This window comes from Anabrus simplex, chromosome 4 (assembly GCF_040414725.1).
Source record: "Anabrus simplex isolate iqAnaSimp1 chromosome 4, ASM4041472v1, whole genome shotgun sequence".
Lineage (NCBI taxonomy): Eukaryota > Metazoa > Arthropoda > Insecta > Orthoptera > Tettigoniidae > Anabrus > Anabrus simplex.
This window is the reverse complement of record NC_090268.1, coordinates 140,219,692-140,246,631: the sequence shown is the minus strand read 5'-3', so window position 1 is coordinate 140,246,631 and position 26,940 is coordinate 140,219,692. Positions and strand designations below refer to the sequence as shown.

Here is a 26,940-nt window from a genome sequence, read left to right as displayed (position 1 = left end):
AAAGTAAGACTGACAAGAACTAATTGTGCATGAAAGTAACTACAAAATGAGGAAAAGATGGCCTACTGTAAGGGAAATTCCAAGAATCAGTACCCACCTAATTGCATTTCAGATAGACAAAGCTATGGCTGGATGTAGAGATGGTGTTGCTAAATTTAAACATGCTGCCGGCCTGACAAACAACCTACCTGAAGATAACCAGCACAGCTTAACACTTCAATTATCTCAAATACATGTCCAATTTTCCAATAGTGTCCTGGAGAAGTTGATGTCTACACTCAAGACGAAAAGTACTTTTGAAATATGCACTAACACGAGGAAAACCCAAAAATATGCAGTTAAGATAAAACTGCTCCAAATATGCAAATGCATAATTATCCGAAACCTGGTTATTACAAAATAATTTGGTGCTTAGCTGAAAATAGATAAGTTTAGAACCCCAGTGGCATTTCTTGTATGATCCTACTGCCAATTAGTAAATTAAATAGCCTATCCAGGCAGATAATTGAAAATAATTGTAAATGTCATTTGCACAAGACTCCAGAGCCTAACAAAGCTTTTGTCATAATTCTTGTCTACTACCCTTTGTAAAGTTTGCATAGATCCTATCAATCACTGGAGTTTCTTATATGCAAGTTACATCCATCTGCTGTCATATTTCTAGTTACAAAGGCATGAATAGGAATATATCTATTAAATAATAAGAGAGAGAACTCACCACTCCAGAAATACTGCTCTGGTGGAGCTCAAGAGCAAGCCAGCACACCATGTGCACAGACAGAGCAAGGAGGAACAGTCCTTCGTGGCTTGCTGATAACAAGAGAAATGGGACAGCCAATGATAGGATTACATTTAGGAGTCTTAGCATTAGCCGATCTGATCCTAACAATGGCAGGCACATTGACAAGCCTAAAACAAAAGAAATTAAAATAAATTTGTATACGTGATTCAGGCAGGTTATGAAATAACCATCTCCCAAATGCAACCATCTTGATAGGAGGGAACAATACAGATATCTGCAGGTTGTTGAGATCAAAAGAACAAGCTGATCATTACAGCCACAGAAAAACAATAGCTAGACGAATCAGGCCTAAGTAAGGGCAAAATTTACAATTGTACAGAAGGTACAATGTACATTCGGGATCTCTGGGGACAATGTTTGAAGGGTAATTAGCTTATGAAAAGCCATGTCTCCACCAACGATCATGCTCAATTGGAAAGCCAGCATTATTAGCTATAGCTCGACAATGTAATTTCCATTGCAGCAGACTTTTTTTGCAGAGCCTAGCATGTCTGTCTTATCCAACTCCTCTTGACAGGCTTTCCCGAGGCCACTGATAGTGCATGGACGTCTATTTCCTAAGGCCCTTTTTAGGAGTCTAAATGCATGCAAGTCCATCGGGTGCCTTCACCGGAATGTCAGTAAAAGAAATTACATTGTTTCCAGCATCCATCTCCATTCTCTCTAAGAACTGACTATTTGAATGAGAGGTGTGGCTGGATGCTTTATCTTGATGTACCTATACCTGTTTTTTCACCCTTCCATACAGTGCTGGGATATCTGTGTTGTAAATGGGTGTTAAAAAATCTAGCTGATAGTATGTAGATTTTACCTTTACATTATTAGCAACACAGCAAATGGTTAATTTGCCACTGTAGCAGTATCTAGTGATCATCCCCCTTGGAAAACTTTCCTCGCATTCTTTGTACAATGTTTGATAATTCTTTTTGTTTCTATGGCGGTAGTAAATCGAGCTGGGTTTGTTACAATCACTAAGGTACACATATGCTTCGTCTAATGTCACCATATTTTTCCATCTGTCCCCTGCCAGGTAGCCCTCATACAGCTTTCTTGCGTTAGTGCGAAATTCCAAAATGTGATGAGGCAACAGCTTGTGAATTCGGCGCTTATGCCGCTTTTCTAATTGCAGGTCCTTGTTCATTATGGTGTTAACTGTTGAAATATACATCCCCAACTTGCGTGCAATAGTCCTTTGGGGGGCAGGATTACCACCTAAGACAAGGGTCTCCACATTCTACACCACTTCTGGTGTACGGCTAATGGCTGGTTGTGGATTTGATTGTTTCTTCCCCTCTGGAATTAAGCCCAGTCAGCCTTTACCTTCTTTATTCAATACAACACTGATGCTTGCATATTCCTTGAATTGCAGAATGAATAGCTATATTTAGCATCGGAAAGGGCTGTTATGTAGCCCTCCCAGTAAGGGTCAATCTGCTTCGGCAACATTGCAGCTAATGTCATAAAACTTTACACACACTTTCTCAGTAGTGACGTGAATCATCACTCCCTGTTTTGGCGTGCTCAAGTTGATAACAGCACCATCAGTGGCCTTCAAATTTGTCAACAGAGATCCCGAACGAGCTTCTGTAAATGATGTCCTCTCATCATATAATCAGTACCCAAAACTATGATTTGACATCAACATATGTTCTATTTCTGCTCTATTACTTATCATTAAGATTATGACTGTTACTGATACTTACCAAAAAGTGTCCAGGAAAGAACCTGGTTGAAAAAAGGAAGCCCTTCTTTCAGCTTTAGGCTGATGGCTGTGCTGTGAATATCCCAGATAACCAGCAGAATTAATACAATTTGGAACACTGTTATATAAAGAATGCGAGATTCTATCTGATGTACATTGCAACACATTGTACAAATAGTTGCAAACAGGAGCCACAAGAAGCCTGTCAGTTTACTGTGAAGGAGAAACAAAGTGAAACTTATTATTTAGAACAACTCTGCTGTAACACAATTACGAATAACAAAACAGTTAAAACTGTACTTACACAAGATCATTGTCTGCATCTTTACCAACAACTGGCAGTGCAGGGAAAATGGCAATCAAAATACATGAGCCCAGCCAACTTATCAAGAGGTGCTTGGGAATATTATGCTTTTGCTTAAATAGTAGAGGCCACAGAGCAATGCCCAACACTCCAATACTAAGTGCAGGTCGGTAGAAAAAGGATAGCACCTGCAGAAAAAATAAATCAAATCCTTCCTTTTTCAAGCAATACCTCACAATTAAAAAGATAAATAGTGAGCACAAAAGGATTCTATCACTGTTTGGATTGGTTCTATAGTTTATGTCACACTACAGTATTCCTGCACAACAGATGAAGATCATGATGTTAACATGTCTAAAATCAAGGTCATGATTCTTGTTAAGTAGAAATGGTGATGAACTGAAGAATGGAAAAAGTAAAAAAATTAAAGGGACCGGGTTAAGTGGGACTCTGGACATCAAGCAATCCTATAGGTGGTAAAATGGGTCGTGCTCAGTCAATCTGCCTACATCATTGTCTTTTTGCCTGTTAATTTAAATTTCAGTTCTATATATATTTTTGATTATTAGTTAATCTATTACATCACATTGAAGTGGTTGAACATACAGCAATTTTATTATTTTAGCTGATGTAAATAGGATTTGAAATTTAAGTTATAAATTACAGTATTTGAAGTAGTTGAGGAAGGAGTAGTAGTTTACAGGAAGGTCTAAAAATGAATTCTAAAATTTTAGCAGTAATATTAGTCATCATCACCATCTCCCCTTTTCCAGCTGACACAACATGAGGGCAAATATAATTCCTTTCCACTTCATCCTGTCTCTCCACCATTCCTTATCCAACACTGTGTTCCAGTCCAGGTTCCGTTGTCCTATGCTGTTCTTCACAGAGTCCGTCCATTGTAATCTTGGTCTCCCTCATCCTCTGTCTTTCCACTGCTTGTCTCGGCAGTCTTTCTTCTTTCATCCGCTTGACATGTCCAATACACCTCAATTTGTTCCAGTTCGTGATTTAGTATTTGCACATTTAGCTCTTTTCGTATGTCTTCATTTCTCACTCTCTTCTTCCTTGTCTTCTGTACCTTACACCTCAGGAATTTCATTTCAGCTGCCTCTACTCTAGTCTCACCTCTCTGAGTCACTGTCCAGGTTTCTGCTGCATATGCCATTGCAGGTAGGTAATATCCCTTGTACATTACTCCTTTAGCCTTCTTTGGTATATCTTTCTTCCATATTAATCGCCATAGCTGATGGTAGTAAGCATTCCCCAGTTGTAAACTCCTACTATCACATCCAGTCTTTCATTTTCTATCAGTTCACTTCCCAAGTATTTGAGGTCTTCTACTATTTCCAATTCCTTGTCTCCAATTTTGATAGGTCATTTTTTTTTTTTTAAATTTTTTTTTTTAACTTCCTCTACTCATCACCATTGTCTTGTTCTTCTACACGTTGATCCTCAATCGCCATTGTTCAATCTTTCTATTCAGAACATTCAGCTGTTGTCGTACCACCTCCTCCCCATCTTCTCCCCAGATCACAGCATCATCCGCAAATATCATTACATTCATTCTTTCGCCTTTACAATAAAGGAAGTCTACCAAGCTCTGAATAAATTAAAAAACTACAAAGCGCCAGGAGAAGATCAGACCTTTGCGGAAATCTGGAAATATGCAGGAACCTCAGCAAAAGTTGCCCTCCATCAACAACTTGTCTCTATCTGGATTAAAGAAGAACTACCAGAACACTGGACAACAGCCCTCATTCATCCTCTGCACAAAAAAGGGGACAAAACCGACCCTAATAACTACAGGGGAATCTCGCTCCTAGACATAACATACAAAATATTTTCAATAATCATCCTTAATAGGATAAGTTTACAACTTGAGAAAGAACTAGGAGAATATCAAGGAGGTTTCAGACCCTGGAGGAGCTGTCCTGATCAGATCATGAGTCTTAAGTTGATAATGGACTATAACAGGAGAAGAAACAGAGATATGGTGATAACATTTGTAGATTTCAAGAAAGCTTATGATTGCATCCATAGAGAATCTCTGTTTAAAATTTTAAGGCACCTTGGACTACACCCCAAATTAATAAACATGATAAAATTGACTCTCACCAATACCAAGTCAAAAGTGAAGTTTAGGGGGGAAACATCAGAGACATTTGAAATTAAAACTGGACTACGGCAGGGAGATGGGCTCTCACCACTATTATTTAACTGTGCTCTAGAAATGGTAATGAGGGAATGGTTTAGAAAATGTCCCCCCAAAATAAAGATTGGCCGAAAAATCAAAACAAATTGCCTGGGTTTTGCTGACGATTTAGCATTACTAGCAGTGGACATAAAAGAAGCAAAAACCCAGATATCAGAACTTCAAAACATTGCAAATAAAATTGACCTCAAAATATCATTTGAAAAAACAGAAATTATGCCCCAAAAACCAACACAGCTAAAAGAAGTCACCATAAATGGTAATAAAATCAAAATAGTAACTCAGTTTAAATATCTTGGAGAAGTAATAACACATAACTTAAATGAAAAAATCTCAATCCAAGTAAGAACAAATAGATTAGCTAAAGCACAAAAATTAACATGGGATATCTACAAAAAGAAATGTCTATCAATAAATACAAAAATAAAACACTACAACACAGTTATAAAACCGGAAGCTACATATGCAGCAGAAACACTCTTTTACCTGAATAAACAATCAAAGACTGACAGACTTCAGAAAATTGAAAGGAGGATTGGAAGAACCTGTATCAACAAAAAATATCAGAAAGATGGACAGTGGCGGTTAATACCTAACAAAGTCGTGTACAAAGAGCTAGAATCCATTACAGATACTATGCGTAAGAGGAGACTGGGATTCTTTGGACATATCATGAGGATGCAGGACTCGAGACTTCTGAAACAACTAGTACAACACAATCTCGTCTCAAAAAATACCACAACAGGATGTAAATGGATCAGAGAAGTAAGAGAGGATCTGAAGGAAATAGGCCTTACAACAGAAGACACCAAAAATAAGATAAAATTGAATACAAAACTCAAGAATACAAACCTCCGCTTTACCCTTACACAAAACAAACCAACAACACGCACATTTTCAACTGAGGAAAGGGCACGAAGATCGGAGCGTCTGAAGAAGTACTGGGAGGACCGCAAAGCCCGAACAATCCCTTCAAAGAGACCTGAACGACGGACTGACTAAAGTGATCCTATGTGGTCATAAAAGAAGAAGAAGAAGAACACAAAAAAAAAGTTGTCTTTTTCCTGGCCTTTTCCCTGTTATGTGAGGTTGGCACTTCTTCTTCTTCTTCTTCTTCTTCTTCTTCTTCTTCTTCTTCTTCTTCTTCTTCTTCTTCTTCTTCTTCTTCTTCTTCTTCTTCTTCTTGAGGCGCCTTCTCCTAGCGGAGGTTGGCGGTCCACATAGCCAGCTCTGGACGTGATGTTGCAGCATGGAAAGCATCTTCTGAAGTGCAGTTGTGCCATCTTCGGATCTCCTTCAGCCATGAATTCTTCCTCCTGCCAACAGACCTTTTCCCCTGTTGGCACTACATGTCTATTTGGCTCTGTTTTAGGGCTGGATACCCTTTCTGATGCAAACTCTATGAGGAAGGATGTGTTCACTCTTGCATGTCTCTATGGTGGTTTATAGTCTGATGTATTGTCTGTACATGTGAAGTACAATACCTCGTAAAACCTTGTTAGGGTGTTCCTCATTAACATGTTTTCTTGCTTAACACATCGTAAATTTGATGTTGTGAATCCTACAATATTAAATCTATATAAATATAACTCGCTTATTGTGCCACAAATTTTTGCTATTACTGTTTAGTATTATCACAATTTTTTTAGCTCTGAAAATGTTCTTTGTCATCCCTTGTGAAAGATTGAGGAAAGTTGTGTGATAATGGAAAAAGTCCCTCAATTCCTGAGCTTCACATGGTAAATTACACCTTCGGAAACAAGCTGTTACCCTTAGGAATGTTCAATATTGGTTGCCAGTTAGCAGTGAGATTGCTGAATAACTCCAGTCAGCCTGTTTGTGCTTCAATTTTGCATTCCATTCAGAAGTTAGAAATTTTTCTGGGTTGAGTGGTAGAGTGAATATTTGTCGTATGACTCCCTTACTTATGGATTAGGAACCTAATCGTGTGAAATTGACTAGTGTGGTACATGTTTGTCTTGTGATGGCAAATGCCAAGTGTAACCTCATTCATGGTCAAAGAGTACGACCAGGAAATGATGTTTAATAACCCACTAGTCCGAAATATAAGGATTCAACTAACATTTGTTATAGAAAGAGTGTAATCTGCAATAATACACTGGTACTTTTATTCTGCAAATGTTTTCATATTTGTTGTCTGGTGTTATCACACCTTTTAATACACTGTTATTATTCTATAACCCCCAGTGAAAAAGGTTTTCATATTTATTCTCTAGTGTTTTTCATACCTCTTAATACTCTTCTCTCATCTTTACAGACGGTAGATATAGCTTTCACAGTACCCGCAAATACACAACGTAAAATGCACTCTTGTTGACAAAAAACATACCAAGTGCTTCCCTACCCCTGTTGGATAATTTTTATTCGCATATTCAGTAGTACATTTTCTCGCTTAACATGTTCTCTTTCTTTATCCCCTGCAGAAACGTCATAACAAGGTTTTACTATATATATATTTCATGTGGCAAAAGGATACATTACAAACAATTACTTACATATAATTGTTAAAAGTACTAAATATACAAAAAGAACACACAAATGCGAAGAAGAGCTGTTATCAACACTTCTGATGGGTACTATGCAGGTGAGTAGCGACAATTGGAACGGGATGTGCAGAGATGTGAACCAGCTGATGACTTCTTTGATGGCTGCATGCAAATCAAGAATGTTTCCCTCAAACTTTCTCAGCGGGCATTCCTTGAGTATATGTTGAATGGTTTGAGGCGTGTCTCGATGTATCAGAAGACAAAGGTTTATCCCATCCACTTTTCAGGCCTTCAAAGATGAGGAGGATGGATGATGGACAAAACAGGAAGCCAATTCAGTGGTGTGGACTTGATGGTGCCAGATACTGTCCTCATTGTATCGTTCAGCTGGGTGTCAACCCTCCTTGTGTGTATAACGAATCATGCAGGACTACTATATTCTACAACAGGATAAACTAAAGAAGCTCTGAGAGCACTCTTTGGTCAACCTATCAACCTTAATATTGCCATAAATACACCTCACATATCAGCATCCACATCAACTTTGAATTGTGTTTTTCCAGTTTCGTAAGTGCATACAGGTATTCAAGTACTGTACAGTACCAGTTTAAAGTGAACCTTCGAGGATTCTAGAGCTGTAAGAACCACTTGACTGTCAGAAGACATAAAAATGTTCGTAATATAATGGCTCCTTTCGATGCTCTCCCAATATGGCAAATATCTCAGCCTGAAAAGCTCCAGCAAGACAAAAGGATAAGTCATGTTCCATACTCGTACATCCCAATTCTGTACCGGTTTTTGATCCATCTGTATGTCAGTCTGCTTCTTTATTTAACTTCATGAAATATTCTTCCTTCTCAATATTAAGACATGAATAGGATATTATGAAATTCTCCTCAAATGAATACTATGTTACCATTTTGCCAGTTCAATTATCTTCAATAAATGATATAATCAATTACAATCGTGTAAATATTGAACAACCAAAATTCTTCCTATGCCACTTATCCACTACCCTGGTGGGGTCATGGGAGCAAACCGCACGAAATGTGAATATGGGCCCGTTTTAAGGCTTGATGCCCAGCCAACCCTATGAGATGGGATGTATTTACTGTTCCATGTTTCTGTAATGGTTGGTAGTAGGGTGTGTTGCACGAATATAAAGGAGGTGTGTGTGCGGGTACAAACACCCAGTCTCAAAGTCAAAGGAATTAACCAGATGCAGTTAAAATTCCCAACCTAGCTGGGAATTAAACCAGGACTATCAAAACCATTTAGCCAAGGATCTGTACATGAAACAACCAAAAATATAATATAAAAATACTGTATTCAGGTTTAAAATCATTCCAATGCATAATTACAACATATTACCAACAAAATAGAAAGAAAAATGTTTACTTACAAGAATTTCCACACCAAGAAGATAGAGGACGGATAAAACTAAAGGAAGCCGCAGACCAATGGATGCTTTGATACGCCTGAGACATATGAAGAGCGCCTTATACTGACGAGCAATACCCCACCACAATAGCTCAGGCAGCAGACAATAGATATAAAACTGTGGTGGTAGACTCTGCACTGGAAAGTTAATGCAATACATATCATTATCTACTAAATTTTGGATATGATTTTAAGCTGAAAATAATCTATTATGAATAAACAAATGATATGAAGGGGTACCCAAAACTAACCGGAATAACATTGCAACGGGCGAAGCTTGTGTAGAACGTATTTCTGCCGCTAGGCATGTATAGCACAACTCATTTCAGTTCAGTGCCACCTGTGTTGTCGACCTGGCTTGTTCTGCTCATGTGTAGTGATTGTTTTTGCTAGTGCTGTATTATTCTTGTTTCATTTTTTATGACGGCAAGTTTAAGTGAACAACGTGCAGCTGTGAAATTTTGTTTTCTACTCGGTAAAAATGCTGCTGAAAATGTTTTAAGATGATGCTATGGGAAAAACTCAAGTGTATGAATAGTTTACTCGGTTTAAAAATGGTGACATGTCGATTGATGACAAACCTTGTTCTGGACCTCCATCAACTGCGGAATCGACGAAAATGTTGAAAAAATTTGATAGCTTGTGCTTACAGACCATCAACAGACAATTGATCAATTGTCAGCTTGGAGCTCGGTTCAGCGAATTTTAACGTAAGATTTGGGAATGAAAAGGGTTGCTGCCAAGTTTGCTCCTAGGGTTCTGACTGACAATCAAAAAGAACGCCGAGTTGAAACATGTCGTGTTTTGAAACAACAGCTTGAAAGTGATCCAGATTTTCTGTCAAAGGTCATTACTGGTGATGAGTCATGGTGCTATGGTTACGACCCAGAAACAAAGCAACAGTCAAGCCAATGGAGGACGCCATTGTCACCCCGTCCAAAAAAATGTCGTCAAGTCAAATCAAACATCAAAACAAAGCTGATATGCTTTTTGGATGCCAAGGGCGTAATTCATTCAGAGTTTGTTCCCCCAGGTCAGACCGTGCCCCTCGCACCTTACTCACCTGACCTGGCTCCGTGCGACTTTTTCTTATTTCCACGCATGAAAAGGGCCATGAAAGGACAACAATTTGACAACATTGAAGATGTCAAAGAGGGAGGAGCTGTCAGCCATTTCTAAAGATGACTACAAAAAATGTTTCGAACAGTGGAAGCACCAGTGGCACAAATGTATTAGTTGTAATGGAGAGTATTTTGAAGGGGATAAAGGGATAATATTGATTTGTTTGTTTTGTAAAATATTTGAAAATATATAACTTTAAAAAATTCAGTTTTTTTTGGTACCCCCTCGTATGTAATAATTAACTGTTTAAGTGCCCACAGTGCCAGCAGATTAAAAATGACCTCATTGCTATTCATACAAGTTGTGTTAATGTTCTGTATAATATGTTAGGAAGGAGCGAATAGAGGGCGATTCAGTTTCACAAGCTCAAACCAGACTGTAAAGTAACCCAAATCTTGATGTATTGCTTATCAGTGATTTCAGAAACTCTAGATATTAGCCTATAATATGTGAAGGGTTGAAGACAGAATTTGTACCAGGTAATGACATCCTTTGTGACACCATCAGAAAATTGCTGATGATGATTATGCTTGCTGTTTAAAGGGGCTTAACATCGAGGTCATCGGCCCCTAATGGTACGAAATGAAATGACAACTAAAAGTTCAAAAATCCACTGACCGAAATAAAAAATAAAAATCCATGAAAAATGAATGTACATGAACCAAAAAAACATTAAAAAAACAAAAACAAACAAGAAACAAACAAAAAACAGTGGATCCGACTCAAAAAAGGTCATAAATGATACTATTATTGACCAAGGGACCACTTATAAAGCACAGTCCTGAATCGAGGGTGCTTCATGTACAAGGGGTCCAAAAACCAGGTCTAAGGCCCCTCAGAATGGTACATGTCGCGAGTAAAGTAGAGTCATGGTATTTGTCATGTTGGGGTACTAATCAAAAGTAGCGAAGACTCACGGTGTTCCACACAAGATGGTACTACTCACAAGTATTGTACTTCGTACAGGTAACGCAAACCTATGGTGTTTCTCACACAATGGCGCCACTCATAGCCAACGTAAACCGATGAGGTTCCTCACCTAGATGTACTAACCACAGGGACTTGCACTATCCCGTGGTGTTCCTCACATAGTGGGTACTAATCACAGGCAACGCAGACCCATGGTGTCACTCATATAGTGGTACAACTCACAGGCAACGCCCAGACCCACGGTGTTGCTCACATGGGTACGACGCACGGGTACTGGAAACCCACAGGAGAACCCCCTCTTGCTGCTACTAATCACAAACCTATTTTGTACCTAATGTAGTGGTACTACTCGCAAGTACAGGCAACCCATGGTGTTCCCCGCATGATGGTATGAATCAAAAGTAGTTTCATGGTCCTAATTCAATCATCCCTTGGTCGCCCCTTTTAGTCGCCTCTCACGACAGGCAGGGGATACTGCGGGTGTATTCTACATGTACGTCCCCCACCCGCAGGGGGTAGAGTGTTTGGTCCGCGACAGGTATTTTATTTCCCATCAAGTCCTCCGGCAAGCCGGTTAGGACCCCCCTATCCGCCACCTGGGACACGTAACGTGGGAGTATCACCTCTCCCCCTGCTACGCCAGCGTAGTAGGTTCGTGGCATCAGAAAATTTTTCAATGCCAACTGTTACTGAACGTATAAACAAAATGGATAATATGAAGAAGTTAGATAAAGGAACTAACACAGCATAAGAAATTAGACTGGTATGAAAAACACTTTATTTGGCTATTTTGTAATAAGTGATTAAACATTATATGACAATGGCAAGCAGCTGGACTCTGGTAAACTACCAAGAGAGTACCCTAAACTAAATACAACCTCACAGAAAGTGTTACTGAGAGTGTATTAGACTTCACAATGTTGTAAATTAATGGTGAATGGTTTTTTTTTTTTTTTTTTTTTTTTTGCTAGTTGCTTTACGTTGCACCGACACAGATAGGTCTTATGGCGACGGTGGGACAGGGAAGGGCTAGGAGTGGGAAGGAAGCGGCCGTGGCCTTAATTAAGGTAGAGCCCCAGCATTTGCCTGGTGTGAAAATGGGAAACCACGGAAAACCATTTTCAGGGCTGCCGACAGTGGGGTTCGAACCTACTATCTCCCGAATACTGGATACTGGCCGCACTTAAGTGACTGCAGCTATCGAGAAATAAGAAGATGTACAATATTAGGAGGATCCACCTTTCAATACTCCGTTGTAAGTTGAACTAAAAAGAAGTACTACCTCACATAGGTGGATGATCAAGAAGGATGTTTGGTCGACCAGAAGGATTCTATTGTACACAAATTCTTAAGTTAAGTTCAGTGTTTGCAAATAGTTTATCATAAATGATGTAAACTATTGACCAGAAACTATGAAAGCAGCCTAATATGATAATCCAAGAAGGAATAGTTATTGAATTTGGTGGGAAAAAACAATCAGAGAAAAGGAAAACAGATTACAGCCTACACATTGTATTTTTTACTCCGTGGCACAAAAAGGCCTGAAGGGCCATGGCCTACCAAGTGACCGGCGGTCAGCCCGCAGGCCTACATATTACGAGGTGTGGTGTGATAGGCACGACAAATACCCTTGGCAATTATTCTTCGCTTTCTAGACCAGGGCAGCTATCCCACCGTCAGGTAACTCCTCAATTGTAATCACCAAAGCCCAGATTGCCATGCAAATAGAAATTTATTTCTTGTGGTAGTCATGCCAACCAGACATATAAGTTAGTCAACTCGTATTTGAATACTGAGACTAAGATTTTGAAAATTGGTAAAGACTTGATTTTTCTTAAAAAATGCTTAATCCTAAATTACCCCTTACCCCTAAATTTCTGAATTTTTTGCAAAACAAACATAAACTAACACATCGGCAACAAAAAATCCAATCAAAAGCCAATGCTATATGGCTCAAGAATGAGATTAAATTCCTATATCAGAAAAAAATCACTGCTGAACTCTTAGCTATAAGACACGCATCTGAGTGCTGCTTCAATGCTAATTCCACTAAAATGGGACTCCTTCCAAAAAGATATACTAATATTAGAATCTGGAACGTCCTTTCCAAGAAACAAGATAGACTAGATAAGAAATTAGAACGACTCTTACTCAGTAAAAAATCCAATAGTAACTACCCTCAAAAAGTTAATAACTCTAAAGTTTCGAGTAACGAACATGACTTCATCCTCCTGTCAAAAATTTAACAGAATTGCATTTTGATAACATTGAAACTAATATACAGGAAATAGGTCCAAAATTTAACTGGCCCCATTCAAACAAACCAGAGAATTTAATAACCACAGTAACAGAAATTGAGCAGGCTATTTCTAAATTACCTCTGGAAATACAAGAAGAGACTAGATACGATATACGTAAAAAATTAGCCAACCTAACCACTTCTCATAATTCAGATAACCCAAATTCTCCTCAAATTCCTGAAAAAGCTATATAGAATCACAAACTAAAAATAAAATAAAATAATCTAATAGTTACTAAAGCCGATAAAGGAAATACCACGGTCATTATGTACAAACAAGATACGGAATGAGATTTATAACTTGCAAAACAAGATTACATTGAAAAAAAAAACCTAGAAATTTTTTCTAGGACACCTCCCTCGTTCATAAAGATTAAAAAAAGAGACCCTACTAATAAAGTCCAAGGAGACTTAAAACAAATCCTAAAAAACACCTTGTTTATCCTGAGTGAACATGAAGCTCGGAAGCTAATTAACTCACGTCCAAATATCCCATTAGCGAGAGCTATGCCTAAAATCCACGAAAATGTTATTCCTATAAGACCAATTATTAACTACAGAAATAGTCCTACCTACAAAACATCCCAATTCATTCATGATTTTTCAAAAGAACAATATAGATTTTTCATAAGAATCCCATCAAAAATTCAGTTCAATTTCAATTTTGCCAAATTTCCTCAAACCTCATACTACATACAATACATTCTTTTGACATAACTAATATGTATTCTAATATACCTGTAAACAAAACTATTAACATAATTAAGAACCACCTGTACAAAGACAGCTCTTTAAGCAAATACGAAACGGACAAATTTATTAATATCTTGAAATTTGTCTTTTCCAATAATTTTTTCTCATTCAATAATATAATTTACTGACAGGACAGCCTCCCTATGGGAGCACTCTCTTCAGGCATACTTGAACGAAACAGAGGGAATTTTCTTTTGCACGCGTTATGTATATGACATTTTTACTATAATTGACCACAAAGCCTCCAATGGTGAAACATTCTTTATTATTTGAATCGCTAGAATCAGTTGACAAAACACTGAATTTCCTAGATTTACAAGGCCCAAGGACTACCGAGAAACTTACCTACAACATCTACAGAAAACCCACATAAACAGATATTTCCGTGATGATGATGATGATGATGACGATGCTTGTTGTTTAGAGGGGCCTAACATCTAGGTCATCGGCCCCTATGGTACGAAATGACACGAAATGGAATTACAATTTAAAAGTACAAAATTCATCCACTGATCCGAATTCAAAACGTGATGATAAGGAATGAATTTAAAACAATCAGTGGATAAGACGCGCAATGCCTAACATTCCCAGAAACAATATTACTGACCAAGGGAATGCTTCCAAAGCCCAATCCTGAATCAATGATTCTTGTGTGAGTGGGTCAATATCTACGTCAACGATCCCACATAATGGCACTTATCGCTAGTAAAGGAGAACCATGGTATTTCTCAAGCTGCGGTACTAATCAAAGGTAGCGTAAACTCACGGTGTTCCAAACATTAAGGTACTACTCACAAGTATTGTACGTCGTAAAGGTAACGCATACCTATGGTGTTTCTCACACAATGGCGCCACTCATAGCCAATATAAACCGATGAGGTTCCTCACGTAGGTGTACTAATCACGGGCGCCAGCATTCCCGTGGTGTTCCTCACATAGTGCGTACTAATCACTGGCAACGCAGACCCACGGTGTCGCTCATATGGTGGTACAACTCACAGGCAATGCCCAGACCCGTGGTGTTGCTCACATGGGTACGACTCACAGGTACTGGAAACCCACACTGAACCCCGCTTGAGTGCTACGAATCACAAAACTATTCAGTACCTAACAGAGTGGTACTACTCGCAAGTAAAGGCGACCCATGGTGTTCCCCGCATGATGGTACGAATCAAAAGTGGTTTCATGGTTCTAATTCAATCATCCCTTGGTCGCCCCTTTTAGTTGCCTCTCACGACAGGCAGGGGATACCGTGGGTGTATTATTCGTCTGCCTCCCCCACCCACAGGGGGATTGTGTTTGGTCCGCGAGAGGTATTTTATTTCCCTCAAGTCCGCCGGCAAGCCGGTTAGGACCCCCCTATCCGCCACCTGGGACGCGCCACGTTGGAGTATCACCTCTCCCCCTGCAGGTTCGTGGAGATATTTCCGTAAGATGCCATTCTTTTTATCCTGAAGCCCCAAAAAAAGAGCAACTTTCTTCAGTTTGATCCATAGAGCTTTCAGTGTCCCTTTATTGGCTAGCAATCTAAAGAAGGAAATGAACACAATCTACAATCTAGCTATCAAGAATGGTTTCAATAAATCATTCATTAACAAAATTGTCAATAAAATTAGAAATAAGCCTGTGACTGCTCTTACGAGAGAATCAAAAATGAAAAAAAGAGAGAACTACATCACATTTACTTATAATAATTATAAGATATGTCTTTTAGACAGAATTTTAATATAGCTTTTAAGACCGTCAACAATAATTCTACTTTGTTTTTAATCGTCATAAAATCAATACTAGACCTAAATTCTCAAATTCAGGAGTCTACAAACTGACTGTCCTGCCAGCTATATTGGGCAAACAGGGCACAGTTTCTCTATTTGTTATCTACAGCACGTTAACGCCAAAAAATATAGTGGATTCTCAGAACTTTGGCCAGTAAGTTTTCTGTCATCTACGGTTTAATATTGTGCAAGTAATTTCAAAGAATTCTCGCCCTTCATGATATAATGTTGTGGTTCAGTATTTCTCCCACAGCATGATCACATAACGGTTTTCACAGACGCAACAACAATAGTGTTACAAATAAAACTCCATCTGTTTCGTTACTCTAATCTATTTCAGTATGACCTAATAAATGCGCACACACACACACACACACACACACACACACACACACACACACACACACACATATTTAAACACACACAATTCTAACCCGTCTGAATGACAATGTATGTAGGAAATGTAACGATGCAGAAGAATCAGCTGAACAGATACTCTTTGAATGTGAGGCGCTGGGAAGAATCAGAATCTCCACACTGGGACTACATGTGAAGGGAGAAGAACAATCTGAGAAGACCCAAAAAGGACGACCTGCAACTTTATGAAGGGAGCAGGTATAACTAGGTGGGGATGAAGGAAAACACATGGTAGCAAAAGATCTTTGAGGTCGATGCTAAAAGGAACTTTTAAAGAGACCCCACAAATAAAGGAAGAAGAAGAAGAACCAGTTTGAATGGTCACACTTGCTAATTACAAGTCTATTCGCAAGTGCCTCTTCCTACGGCACAGTAGGATTCCAGCCTGTTACTTTACCTGGGATGCTAATCCTTACTTTCACTTCCACAATTCCAGTCAACTCCTACGGCAGCTGTGTGTAGACCACTGGATTTGAACACAGTGCCACTGGCTACACAACACACGATGACTGTTCGTTGGTTTGATTCCACAGACAGTACAGTAATTCACACAGTCACATGCAGTGAACAACTAAACAGCTCAACAGTATTAAACAGCAGGTCGATACAACAGCGAACATTAACACAGGTCCATTTACATTCACACTCACGATAGTGGCTTCCCTTGCTCTGTCTCAGTCCACAGAAATACATGAACACACAGTACAGTCTTCCGTTCTGTCGTCTCCAGTCTGCGCACTCACTGGTCTCTCTCCGACACCACAACAACCACTCGCTCGCAGGAGCCTTGTATTTATACCTCAATGTTGGACCACTAGAACATTCAGTGTTCGGCTGGAGATCGAACTTTCCCAATGTATCTTCCAGGAATTGCATGGAGAAACTAGATGAAGGGAACAATAGAGGAAGGGCCATTGCATGGCCTCGAGCGGGCTGGGAAGTTCCCAGAGCTGGCTTAGTCATCTCTTTTCAGGTAATACCGAAGGGGCTACGACAAGTCTGATGGTCGCCTGAGCACATAACAATGTATCACTCGTGACCACATATTCAAACAGGATCTTTTAAGTCCCATACTTGCATATCCTATTTTCAATTTCTGGAAACTTTGCTTTCATCCATGAAATGCATGATGGTTATTGCTTGTCTGTTCAAGACAAGCCTTATTTTTTCCTCCAATCACATATGGAACACTTTTCCATGTGACACTTTCTTCCCACAGCGCAAAAACCAATTTCCTCTATCTCTTCAATAATGTGGAGTTTTTCTTAACTCACACGATTATCCTAAACAAGTGATATTACTTTAACTGACAGCACCTAAATAACCCGATATGTAAGTGGCACCCTACTCGATTTTTGTGGGAACAGATTTGCCAATAGAGTGGGTGGAAAAAAATCAACTTCTGTATTTTTGTATGTCAGGAGTGCTGTACTAATCTTGATGCAAATAATACCTGCACCCCAAATTTTTGCTGCCAAATTTTGAAAAACAATATGTGGGGATTATCTGCATAAACAGCATAATGGTACCATTTGGTATTTTATAAAAACTACATAAACAATACAAATAACTCCATAGGAGATATATACATAAACAGAAATTAACTGAAGTTTAAAGTTGAACATTTTCAGGATGAACCAGACCACCTAGTTTCTAGCTCTGTATACACAAGCAAGGTGAAAGTAAGTTTCATGCACCAACTAGTGTACGAAAACAGATATTTTTACCCATAAAATAAAAAATCAGGATGATTGAGGAAGTCTTATTAGCCCTATTTACAGTAAGATTATATGGCTACCGAAAATATTGAAAAAGTCAATGATAGTTACTAACCCCAAATAAGATACACAGTGGTGACTGCTAGGCAGAAGAAAAGAATATTGACAAAGAGGCACCCATATAGAGGATCTGTGTAATGTCCTCTAGTTGATGGCAAACCCAGCAGAGTCCAAAGCAGCCACGCTATCCATCCCATAAAAGCAAGAGTGATACAAGTCAGCAGAAGGCACTGATAGTAAGTCTCGTAGTATTCCAAGCCAGCCAGACTGAGGTGGACCAACTCCTCACTAAGAATCATCTGCACAGAAAACAATTATAGTAGTAAGGTTTATTCCTAAAGCTATCTAAGTTGATAATTGCTTTCAAGAGCCCAACAATATATTCTGACTGAAACAAGAAACTCATCACAAATTTAAGGGTTATAAATTTCATTCTGGTTGGTCCATATTGAAATGAGATTACATGTGATCTATTCAGGTAAAATTTTCCACCTATTCAATACAGTCAGCTTTTTGCAATGCAGTTATTACATTACATTATGAAGTTCGGTACTAGTTTCAACCCTACCCAAGGTCATCATCAGCCATAAATATTCAATTATACAATTTAGTTAAAATATCCTAAAACAATACATTTTAGTTAAAATAAGCAATATTATATTACCCAGCGTAAAAGTTAATGGTGAAGAAATACAAAGATAATAAAGAAAATATATAAACTAATATGCCATTGTAAACTGGCTACATCTGGAACCAAATGCTATGGATCTGTCTGTCTATCTCTCATCTGAGTTCTAAAAGTATCGTTTTTTCCCGTAGCACTGAATAAAATGAGCACAATTGTGATGAAAGTTCATAAAATAAATGCTTCAAAATTTGCTTTGTAAATAAATTTCTAAGTACTAATAGTCTAAAAGTGAGTCTTTCTGGTAGATTCTATTGAATTGGCCTATGTTTTGGCACTGTTAAATTATACACTACCTCAAAATGTTGGTATATATATGTCATTAGAGTAATATATATATTAGTACTTAGTGTTCCTAAGGACCGGCAGTTGTTCTAGTATCAGCAGATACAGGCCTGGATGCGCAATTGCAGTCTTGGCAGCATACGGTTGCAGTACAAAAATGGTAGTGAACTGGACTACACATCTTAGCTTTGTTTTCTTGCTTACCACCTATGGAATCACCTTCTTGCTATTTTCCACAGAGGCAAGATTCACCCTGTACATCATTTTATGAATACGGTATCATGACCTTATGAAATAAGTAGTAAGCATTATATACTAACTGAATAATCAATTGTATTCATAGGCGGACCATTATTCTGTTTCTCACAGGTTGATGAATCTTTGATGTGTTACTGACATTAAAATGCTATTTAAAAAAAGAATGTTAAAAAATAGGTTTCTTTACATTGAAAAATCTGTCAGTAAGCATAACGTAGGCTACTCCTTTCCATATCTTGAAAAATCTGGTAAACCTACTCCAGAGGGATACACGTCCTGAATTTGAAGTTCAAACTCCTGTGGCAAAATGAAGGAACTGTATGAGCTGAAAGAGTACAAGTTTCACTTAATATGATTAACAATGAATGATAACTTTCCCACAGTTTTTAAGGTACACAAGTACGGTAAACTACTATGGTACACGCAACTTTTAGTGATACCTGGGCTCCTTAGTGCTGAATCGGTAGGCCTCGGTTATCTTCGAGATTCATATTGGCAACCTTTGAAACACAAACTATGAATCAATTATGCATCGCCGTGAGACATCTGGCATACACTTTACGTACTAGTACTGTTGTTGTTTACACAGCAAAGCCAAAATATAGGTTAGGATTGAACATGAGTGAGGAAAATCCAAGTAAATCACAGGAACCACCTAGAATTCCTACATGGAAATGACCTTCGTCTTTCCCCATACACCTGTGACCTGAACGCCATTAAATTGGCATGGACGAAAAAAAAAAAAAAACCACGAATTCAAACGATGCAATATTACAGGAGACACGTCAGCAGTTCACTTACGATGACTGACCATTGGGGCATTCCATTTAGTATCTGCCGCAGATTGGAAGGGAAATTTCAGAAAGGTGGAAGAACTGGAAGAGGAAAACTGGAGGCACGACGGTGTCATGGAAATAGCCAGATAGCAGTGACAATTGTGAAAGTGATTGTGGAAGTGATATGTCTGAGAATTAATAGTACTGCAGATAGCAGTGACAACTGTGAAAGTGATTGTCGAAAGGGTATTTCAGAGAATTCATGCTAAGATAATAAAGGTTTAGAAAATTCATATCGATCGATCATACTATCGATTCAATTCAGATTTCATTTCTATTCAGTTGGCAGTATTAATGGAACCAGGAGAACTCTCTCCTTACTCCTCACCCCTGTAAAACGAGGTATCACTAAAAGTTGCGCGTACTGTACTACTCCCACTCCCTTTAATGTGACTCCCTGTCAGGTAGGGTAAATAGGGTAGTGGATCTGTGATCTTTATTTCTGTCTGTTCTCCCATCACTACTAACTGAATAATCTTGGCACATGAACAACTCTTCTCTCCACTCCTTCCTTCAGTTTCTGTAGCCATCTTTCCTGTGGCCTACCTCTTGGTGTTCTTCCATTCACTGTCCATTCGAGCTCCACTCTTGGGATTTTTGTTTCTTCCATCCTTCTGACATGAACATACCATTTGAGCTCTTTCTCTCTATTCTATCCTATAGTTTCTCTATTCCCAGCCTGTCCTGTATTTCTGTGTTCTTTATAAATGACCCTTCTTTGTTTGTTTTTTGTAATAAACTTTGCTATCAACATTCGGCCATCTTCAGCTTTATTGTTCATTCATTCATCACTACATACCGGACAAAAACATTCAAAAATTGAAAATAATTGCTCCATTGATGCAATGTAGATCAAAATTTAATTCATAATCAACATTAAACTAAAATGCTTAATTCAAATGCTAAACTAAATTTAAAATTGCTCTCGTGTATGTGTGTATAAATTATTGTATAAAGTTAGAAATAATGGAAAGAAAAAGTTCTTACGGCATGATGGTAGTTGCCTTCATCAATATAGCTGCGAATTTTATTAATGATGCCGACTTTACGATTACCATGCAGTGGAACAAATGGGCGATAAAGCCAAGAGACTGTTCCACTTTCAGTGAGCTCACGTTTCCTGCTGTACTGTGCTGCAACTTGTCGCGCATTAGCAAAGAGAGCTTCAGTAAGCTCATGTTCAGATACATTGAGGTACGCACGGGGCAGAAAACCCTGCAAAAATAAAGTCATAACACTCAAAGATGATGAGCAAATAAATACACTTACTGTACTTTACAGAAATAATTTTTTTTTTACAACTTATTTTTACGTCACACCGACACAGATAGGACTTATGGCGACGATGGGACAGGAAAGGGCCAGGAGTGGGCATAAAGAGGCCGTGGCCTTAATTAATTGCCTGATATGAAAATGGTAAACCACAGAAAACCATCTTCAGGGCTGCCGACAGTGGGATTCAAACCCGCTATCTCCCGAATACTGGATACTGATATAGATGTTGATTCCCATAGGGAATCTGAAATATTTGTCCTGAATGAGTAAATTTATAATACCAATATAAATGGTCCGTTATTGGACATTATAAATTTTCCAGCTAACTCATTCTTGGTTGCCAGCGTTTCGCCCTCGTGTGCTAGGGTGGGCTCATCAGTTGGTACCTAGCACACCTACCACTAGCCAGCGTATTGGTAGGTGTGCTAGGTACCAACTGATGAGCCCACCCTAGCACACGAGGGCGAAACGCTGGCAACCAAGAATGAGTTAGCTGGAAAATTTATAATGTCCAATAACGGACCATTTATATTGGTATTACTGGATACTGGCCGCACTTAAGCGACTGCAGCTATCGAGCTCGGTAAATAAAATGAATGGATGAAACATAGTTATATTATTTTCTGAATACTGAATGAAACAGGCCAACAAATTTCATTATTTTCAAATCAAATCAAAGCAAATCAAAATAACTTTATTTGCAAATGAAGTGTCTACCTCGGTGGCAAATTGTACACTAAAATACACTATTATCAAGCACTAAATTTTAAATTAACAAGAGAAGAAGACATTTTCCTAGAATACAGTATTATACAATTTACACTAATAATTTTTTCTATTAAACACACAGCTCATCCTTAATAAATTTATATTGTTTACAAAATTCTACTTATAATATCTCCGGTACTTACATAAATAGTCAACTCATATTATGTGGAATTACTTCAAATAATACTATAGAACTGCTATAAGATTAAAATATACATTGCGTTTATTTATTTATTTATTTATTTGATTTATTTTTACCCATTTGGAACCTAAGTAGCATAACAACCTCCTGCGTCTTAACCAGAGGCCCTTTTGGCACTGCTTTTCAGAGTTCCTGAAGAGCCTTCACAGCTACCATAGCAGTCCCAGGGCCCTCGAAGTCCCCACTGTACTTCACCCCTACAGGCAGTCCCCTACTTCGGCTGTCCAATCTCCATAGACCAGGGGATGGAATTAATTTATTCACAAAAATTTGTTTACAATAACCTGCACTGGTCGAATGCCCTCTAATATTTCATTTCTTTTCTCTGTTGCTGTTTATTCTCTTCTTGAATATCTGCACAGATTTTGGGAAAGGATCAAACACTACCCCTGGTAAAGTGTTCCACTCCTTCACGCCCTTCTCAATGAATGAAAATTTATCCCAATCGCTTCTGCTAAAAGCCTTCTAATTTTATACTTTTGGTCAGTCCTGCCGATATAACTTAATTATTTTCCAACAGAAGCCTCTCACGGATTTCTCCCTATGCTTCCTCTTGTGTATAGGCTCTATATAATCCTGTAAGTCTAGTTTTCTCCCTTCTCTTGCCGGTACTTAAAGTTTCCCACCCAAGTTTCTCTAACATTTCTGATACACTACTACTCCTGAAATCCCCTGTTACAAATCTTGCTGCTTTCCTCTGCACGCCATCTATTTCTTTGATTAGGTATTCCTGGTGAGGATCCCAAACATTGTTTGCACATTCGAATTGTGGACGAACCATACTTAGGTAACCTTTCTCTTTTAATTCTTTGTTGTATCCTCTAAGTAGCCTCATTATGACATGTAACGATCTGTATTCCTGTATAACTGGTATTCCAGGACAGAATTTCATTCTCAACTTACTGATATTACTTCAGCAGCAAGTCCCCATATTTATAAGAATAACATGTTGATACCTGATGTTTTAAATACATGTTTAACACTAGAAAGGCGGAGGGGTCACTTTTGACCCTTTTATGAATTCAACACTCTGCTGTTGCCATAATTTATATTAGAATTTGTTTAGACTGTATGCCTTTTCATCACTTAGGCATTATTTGCTGTCATTAAAATATAGATGCCCCAGCCCTAACAGCTTGGCCCCTATAATTCAATTACCTTAGAAGGACGGAAGGGTCATTTTTGACCCATATTAGATTTTACAAGAACTCGCATCGTATTTCCATAACTTTGCTTCTAATTTGTTTCCTATGCACGATGGAGACTGTTAGCTTCTTCCCTCATTCCACTCCATCTGCTACCTTTACCTATTTACCCCCTCCCCTCTCCACCAACGTGAGTCAAGGTTAGAACAAACTCACCATTCCTCCATTCGCAGTAAGGAGCTTGTGAAACTTGTATTATAAGCAGTTTGTTGAAGTTTGAATATTGAGCTGTTTGTTGTGGTTGTTTTATGAATAGTTTCTCAAATATGGAGCACAGAAGGTAACAGGACAATATAATAGTTTCTCTCCAGGAACTAAGTGAAGATGACTCTAGGGACGCTTTTCGTAAACATTATGAGACAATGCCGAACTTCGCGTGTGCTATGCTGCTGTTCAGATGATTGCGCCTTGCTTCTTTTAAGTAACTTACCTTCTACTTCTTCTGAATTTTACAGTGCCTATCCCCGTTGTTTTATATTGCCTCTTCAACTGTTTTTGTGGGGACTTGATCTTTAATTTCTTTCTTACCTATGCATTGTTTTTTGCGCTTTATTCGGCTGATGATGACCCGGATTGGGGTCGAAACTGGTACTGCTTCCCCTTATAATTAAATACGAATGTAACACTACATTTCGTATTTATTTGTATTGAATAGGTTGAACTACCTTATTTGTTATTTCAATTTAATTGTGATACATTTCAATACAGAACATTATGAAATTTTTATCTTTAAATACTTTCAGTTTCTCACTCGCAGTAAAAGATCGTAAACGCTTTGTGGAATTCATGTTAATACACCAAGAACGTGCGTGAGACTGACACCAAGCGCGGAAGTAGCGTATACCGAGAGCGGAGACAGCATTGTTGCCAAGCCGCTCCGGCGGTGATGCCCGATTTACGCGCATTCAGAAAGATAAATTTCCCAAAATTTTAAATAAGACCCGCACCCAATTTTGGAAGTGATATTTTCGAAAAAACATGTGGGTGGTACTCGAGATTAAACGGTATGACCCAATTCATTGTTTCTTCCTTGTAGTTATATTTTAAATTTTAATATAGGCCTAGTATAGAGTTAGTCAAGATATCTTATTCTCACTTGCCACCGGTATTTTTAATAATGCTCAACTTACCACTGAATTCACTGGAACTGGGATTCCTATCAGAGTGGCCATCAGTGGAGCAATATCTGCTTGTCTCACATCTCTTCTAACCAAGCCATCCAAATGCCAGGAAGGAAGGCTATGAAATGTTCCTTCAGGTGTAGGCTTTGGGCCACTCACTCCAGCACCCCACGCAACAAGTGGGGTCTCTGTCTCACTGGCATCACCTGCCCCATGGGACCCTGTAATATGCATACTGCTCATAATTGGAATTTGAAATTTTCCACTGAATTATGAAGTCCAGAAACTGATGATTTAAAATGTTAAAACAGTTTATGGTTTCAATTGAAGATCTTAGTATTTTGAAAATATAAATACATTAGTATTGTATTTCCCAGAAACACAAGCAAAAAGCATTAAATGTTTGATATATGAATGTTCAACAGTTCTAAAAACACTTACTGAATGACACTTGCAAGGGGAAACATCATGACAGACATGTAAATTAGTTCCCTAAGCCTTGCAAAATATCCAAAATACCACTGAGGTAGAAATACTTGAACAAAGAAGGGACTCAGCCCTGTGGTTGCTACTCAATGTTCCCAAGGCTCAAGTAATTGCTGTTTTGAAGCCTGGTTAAAGAACCAAATAACCCCACAAGTTTTAGATCAGTATCACTTCTTTGCCATCTCTATAAGATCCTAGGGAGAATGATCTTGAATTGTATAACTACTATAGTTGATCTTCTTCTCATTCTTCACCAAGCTGGACCCAGACCAGGCAAAAACTGTACTCCTCAAGTTCTACACCTTACTCAGTTCACTGAAGATGGTTTTGAAAGGAAAGAGATAACAAGTGTAGCTTTTGTTGATCTCTCTGCTGCATACACCACCATAAACTACAGAATGCTGTTACATAAACTCTATAATCTTACTAACAATTATGGATTCACTATGATGATAGCTACAATTTTACAGGATCATCGGTTCTTCATAGAGTTCCAAGGACATCGCAGTCGATGGAGAATATCTAAAATAAAATTCTAAAAGAATTCAATTGTATAAAGCCCACCAGTTCAACACACGTTTGCCATCTGATAAATGGTCTGTCTAAAAAGCTACATAGGACATGTTTCAACCTAGCCTAGAGGTCATCATCAGTTAAAATAAAATAAAGAAGAAAGACATATACAAAAAACAGTGATACATAAAAAACTTGAGAACTCAGAAGAATGGATTGCCCTACGGAAGTGTCTTGTCTCCCATTTTATTTAAAGTGTACACCAATGATCAACCACAGCCTCAAGGGTGCAAAAGCTTCATTTATGCCAACAACCTAGTTCTTCTTGCTCAATCAGAACAGTTTGAAGTTGTAGAACTTACGCTCAGTCATGCTCTACAACACCTTGGTACTTACTATGAAAGGGACCCTCATACCCAACCCTAGTACCACCTACCACCTGAAACATATGCAAGCTAAATGGAAACTTGAAGTATTCTTGAATGGTATGTTATAGGTTCACTGCTTCCATCCTAAATATCTAGGGGTCACCTTGGACCATACTCTTACATACAAGGAGCAGTGCCTTAAGCTGAAGCAGAAGATCTCTTTGAGGAACTGCCTCCTCCGTAAAGTGGCAGGGACTAACTGTGGCACCCATCCCCAAACGATGAGAACAACAGCACTGGCCTTATGCTATTCAGCAGGAGAATATGCCTGTCCTGTGTGGTATAAGCCAGCCCATGCAAAACAGGTTGATGTTGCCTTCAACGAGAGTTGCAGGATTATTTCAGGTTGTTTGAGGCCAACTCCCAACAATACAGTAAACTATCTGACTGGGAATGCTCCATCTGTTTTCAGAAGAGGAGTGGCTGCCAACAATGAAAGGAGAAAATCATCTACTATGACCTCACATCCACTCTACGGATATCAACCTGCTGAAAGGAGATTCAAATCGAGAAAGAGCTTCCTAATAACTAATCAACCGTTACAAGGAACAGTTGCAGAAGCGTAAGTTGCCATGTGGAAGGAGAGAACTAGTAATTTGTCAGAATGGATGGAACCGAAATAATCTCTACCTCCTGGCCACACAGAGAACTGGCCAATCTGAAAGTCCCTAAACAGAGTGCGAGCTGAAGTTGTAACAATGAGGGACAAGTTATATAAGTGGCATTTTCCAACCAAGACAGTTCTATGCGATTGTGGCGAATTTCAAATAACACCTCTTATGTTGTCCGTTGCGCCCATACAGATGTACAATGAGTAATTTGACTCAAGCTAAT

The 26,940-nt window shown here is 38.6% G+C and overlaps 1 protein-coding gene across 2 annotated transcripts in view; it reads right to left on the bottom strand.

Annotated features, from left to right (window-relative positions):
• PIG-N (Phosphatidylinositol glycan anchor biosynthesis class N) overlaps window positions 1–26,940 on the bottom strand; it is a 120,165-nt gene that overhangs the window by 41,685 nt on the left and 51,540 nt on the right. The window contains exons 6-12 of one of the 2 annotated variants that reach the window (XM_067145221.2): window positions 24,689–24,900; window positions 21,096–21,323; window positions 18,100–18,343; window positions 8,933–9,108; window positions 2,809–2,996; window positions 2,506–2,717; window positions 719–909 (exon numbers count right to left, since the gene is read on the bottom strand). In XM_067145221.2, the coding sequence (XP_067001322.2) occupies window positions 719–909; window positions 2,506–2,717; window positions 2,809–2,996; window positions 8,933–9,108; window positions 18,100–18,343; window positions 21,096–21,323; window positions 24,689–24,900 (1,451 nt within the window). The remainder of the gene's footprint in view (window positions 1–718; window positions 910–2,505; window positions 2,718–2,808; window positions 2,997–8,932; window positions 9,109–18,099; window positions 18,344–21,095; window positions 21,324–24,688; window positions 24,901–26,940) is intronic. The other variant, XM_067145222.2, reaches the window with a different exon arrangement.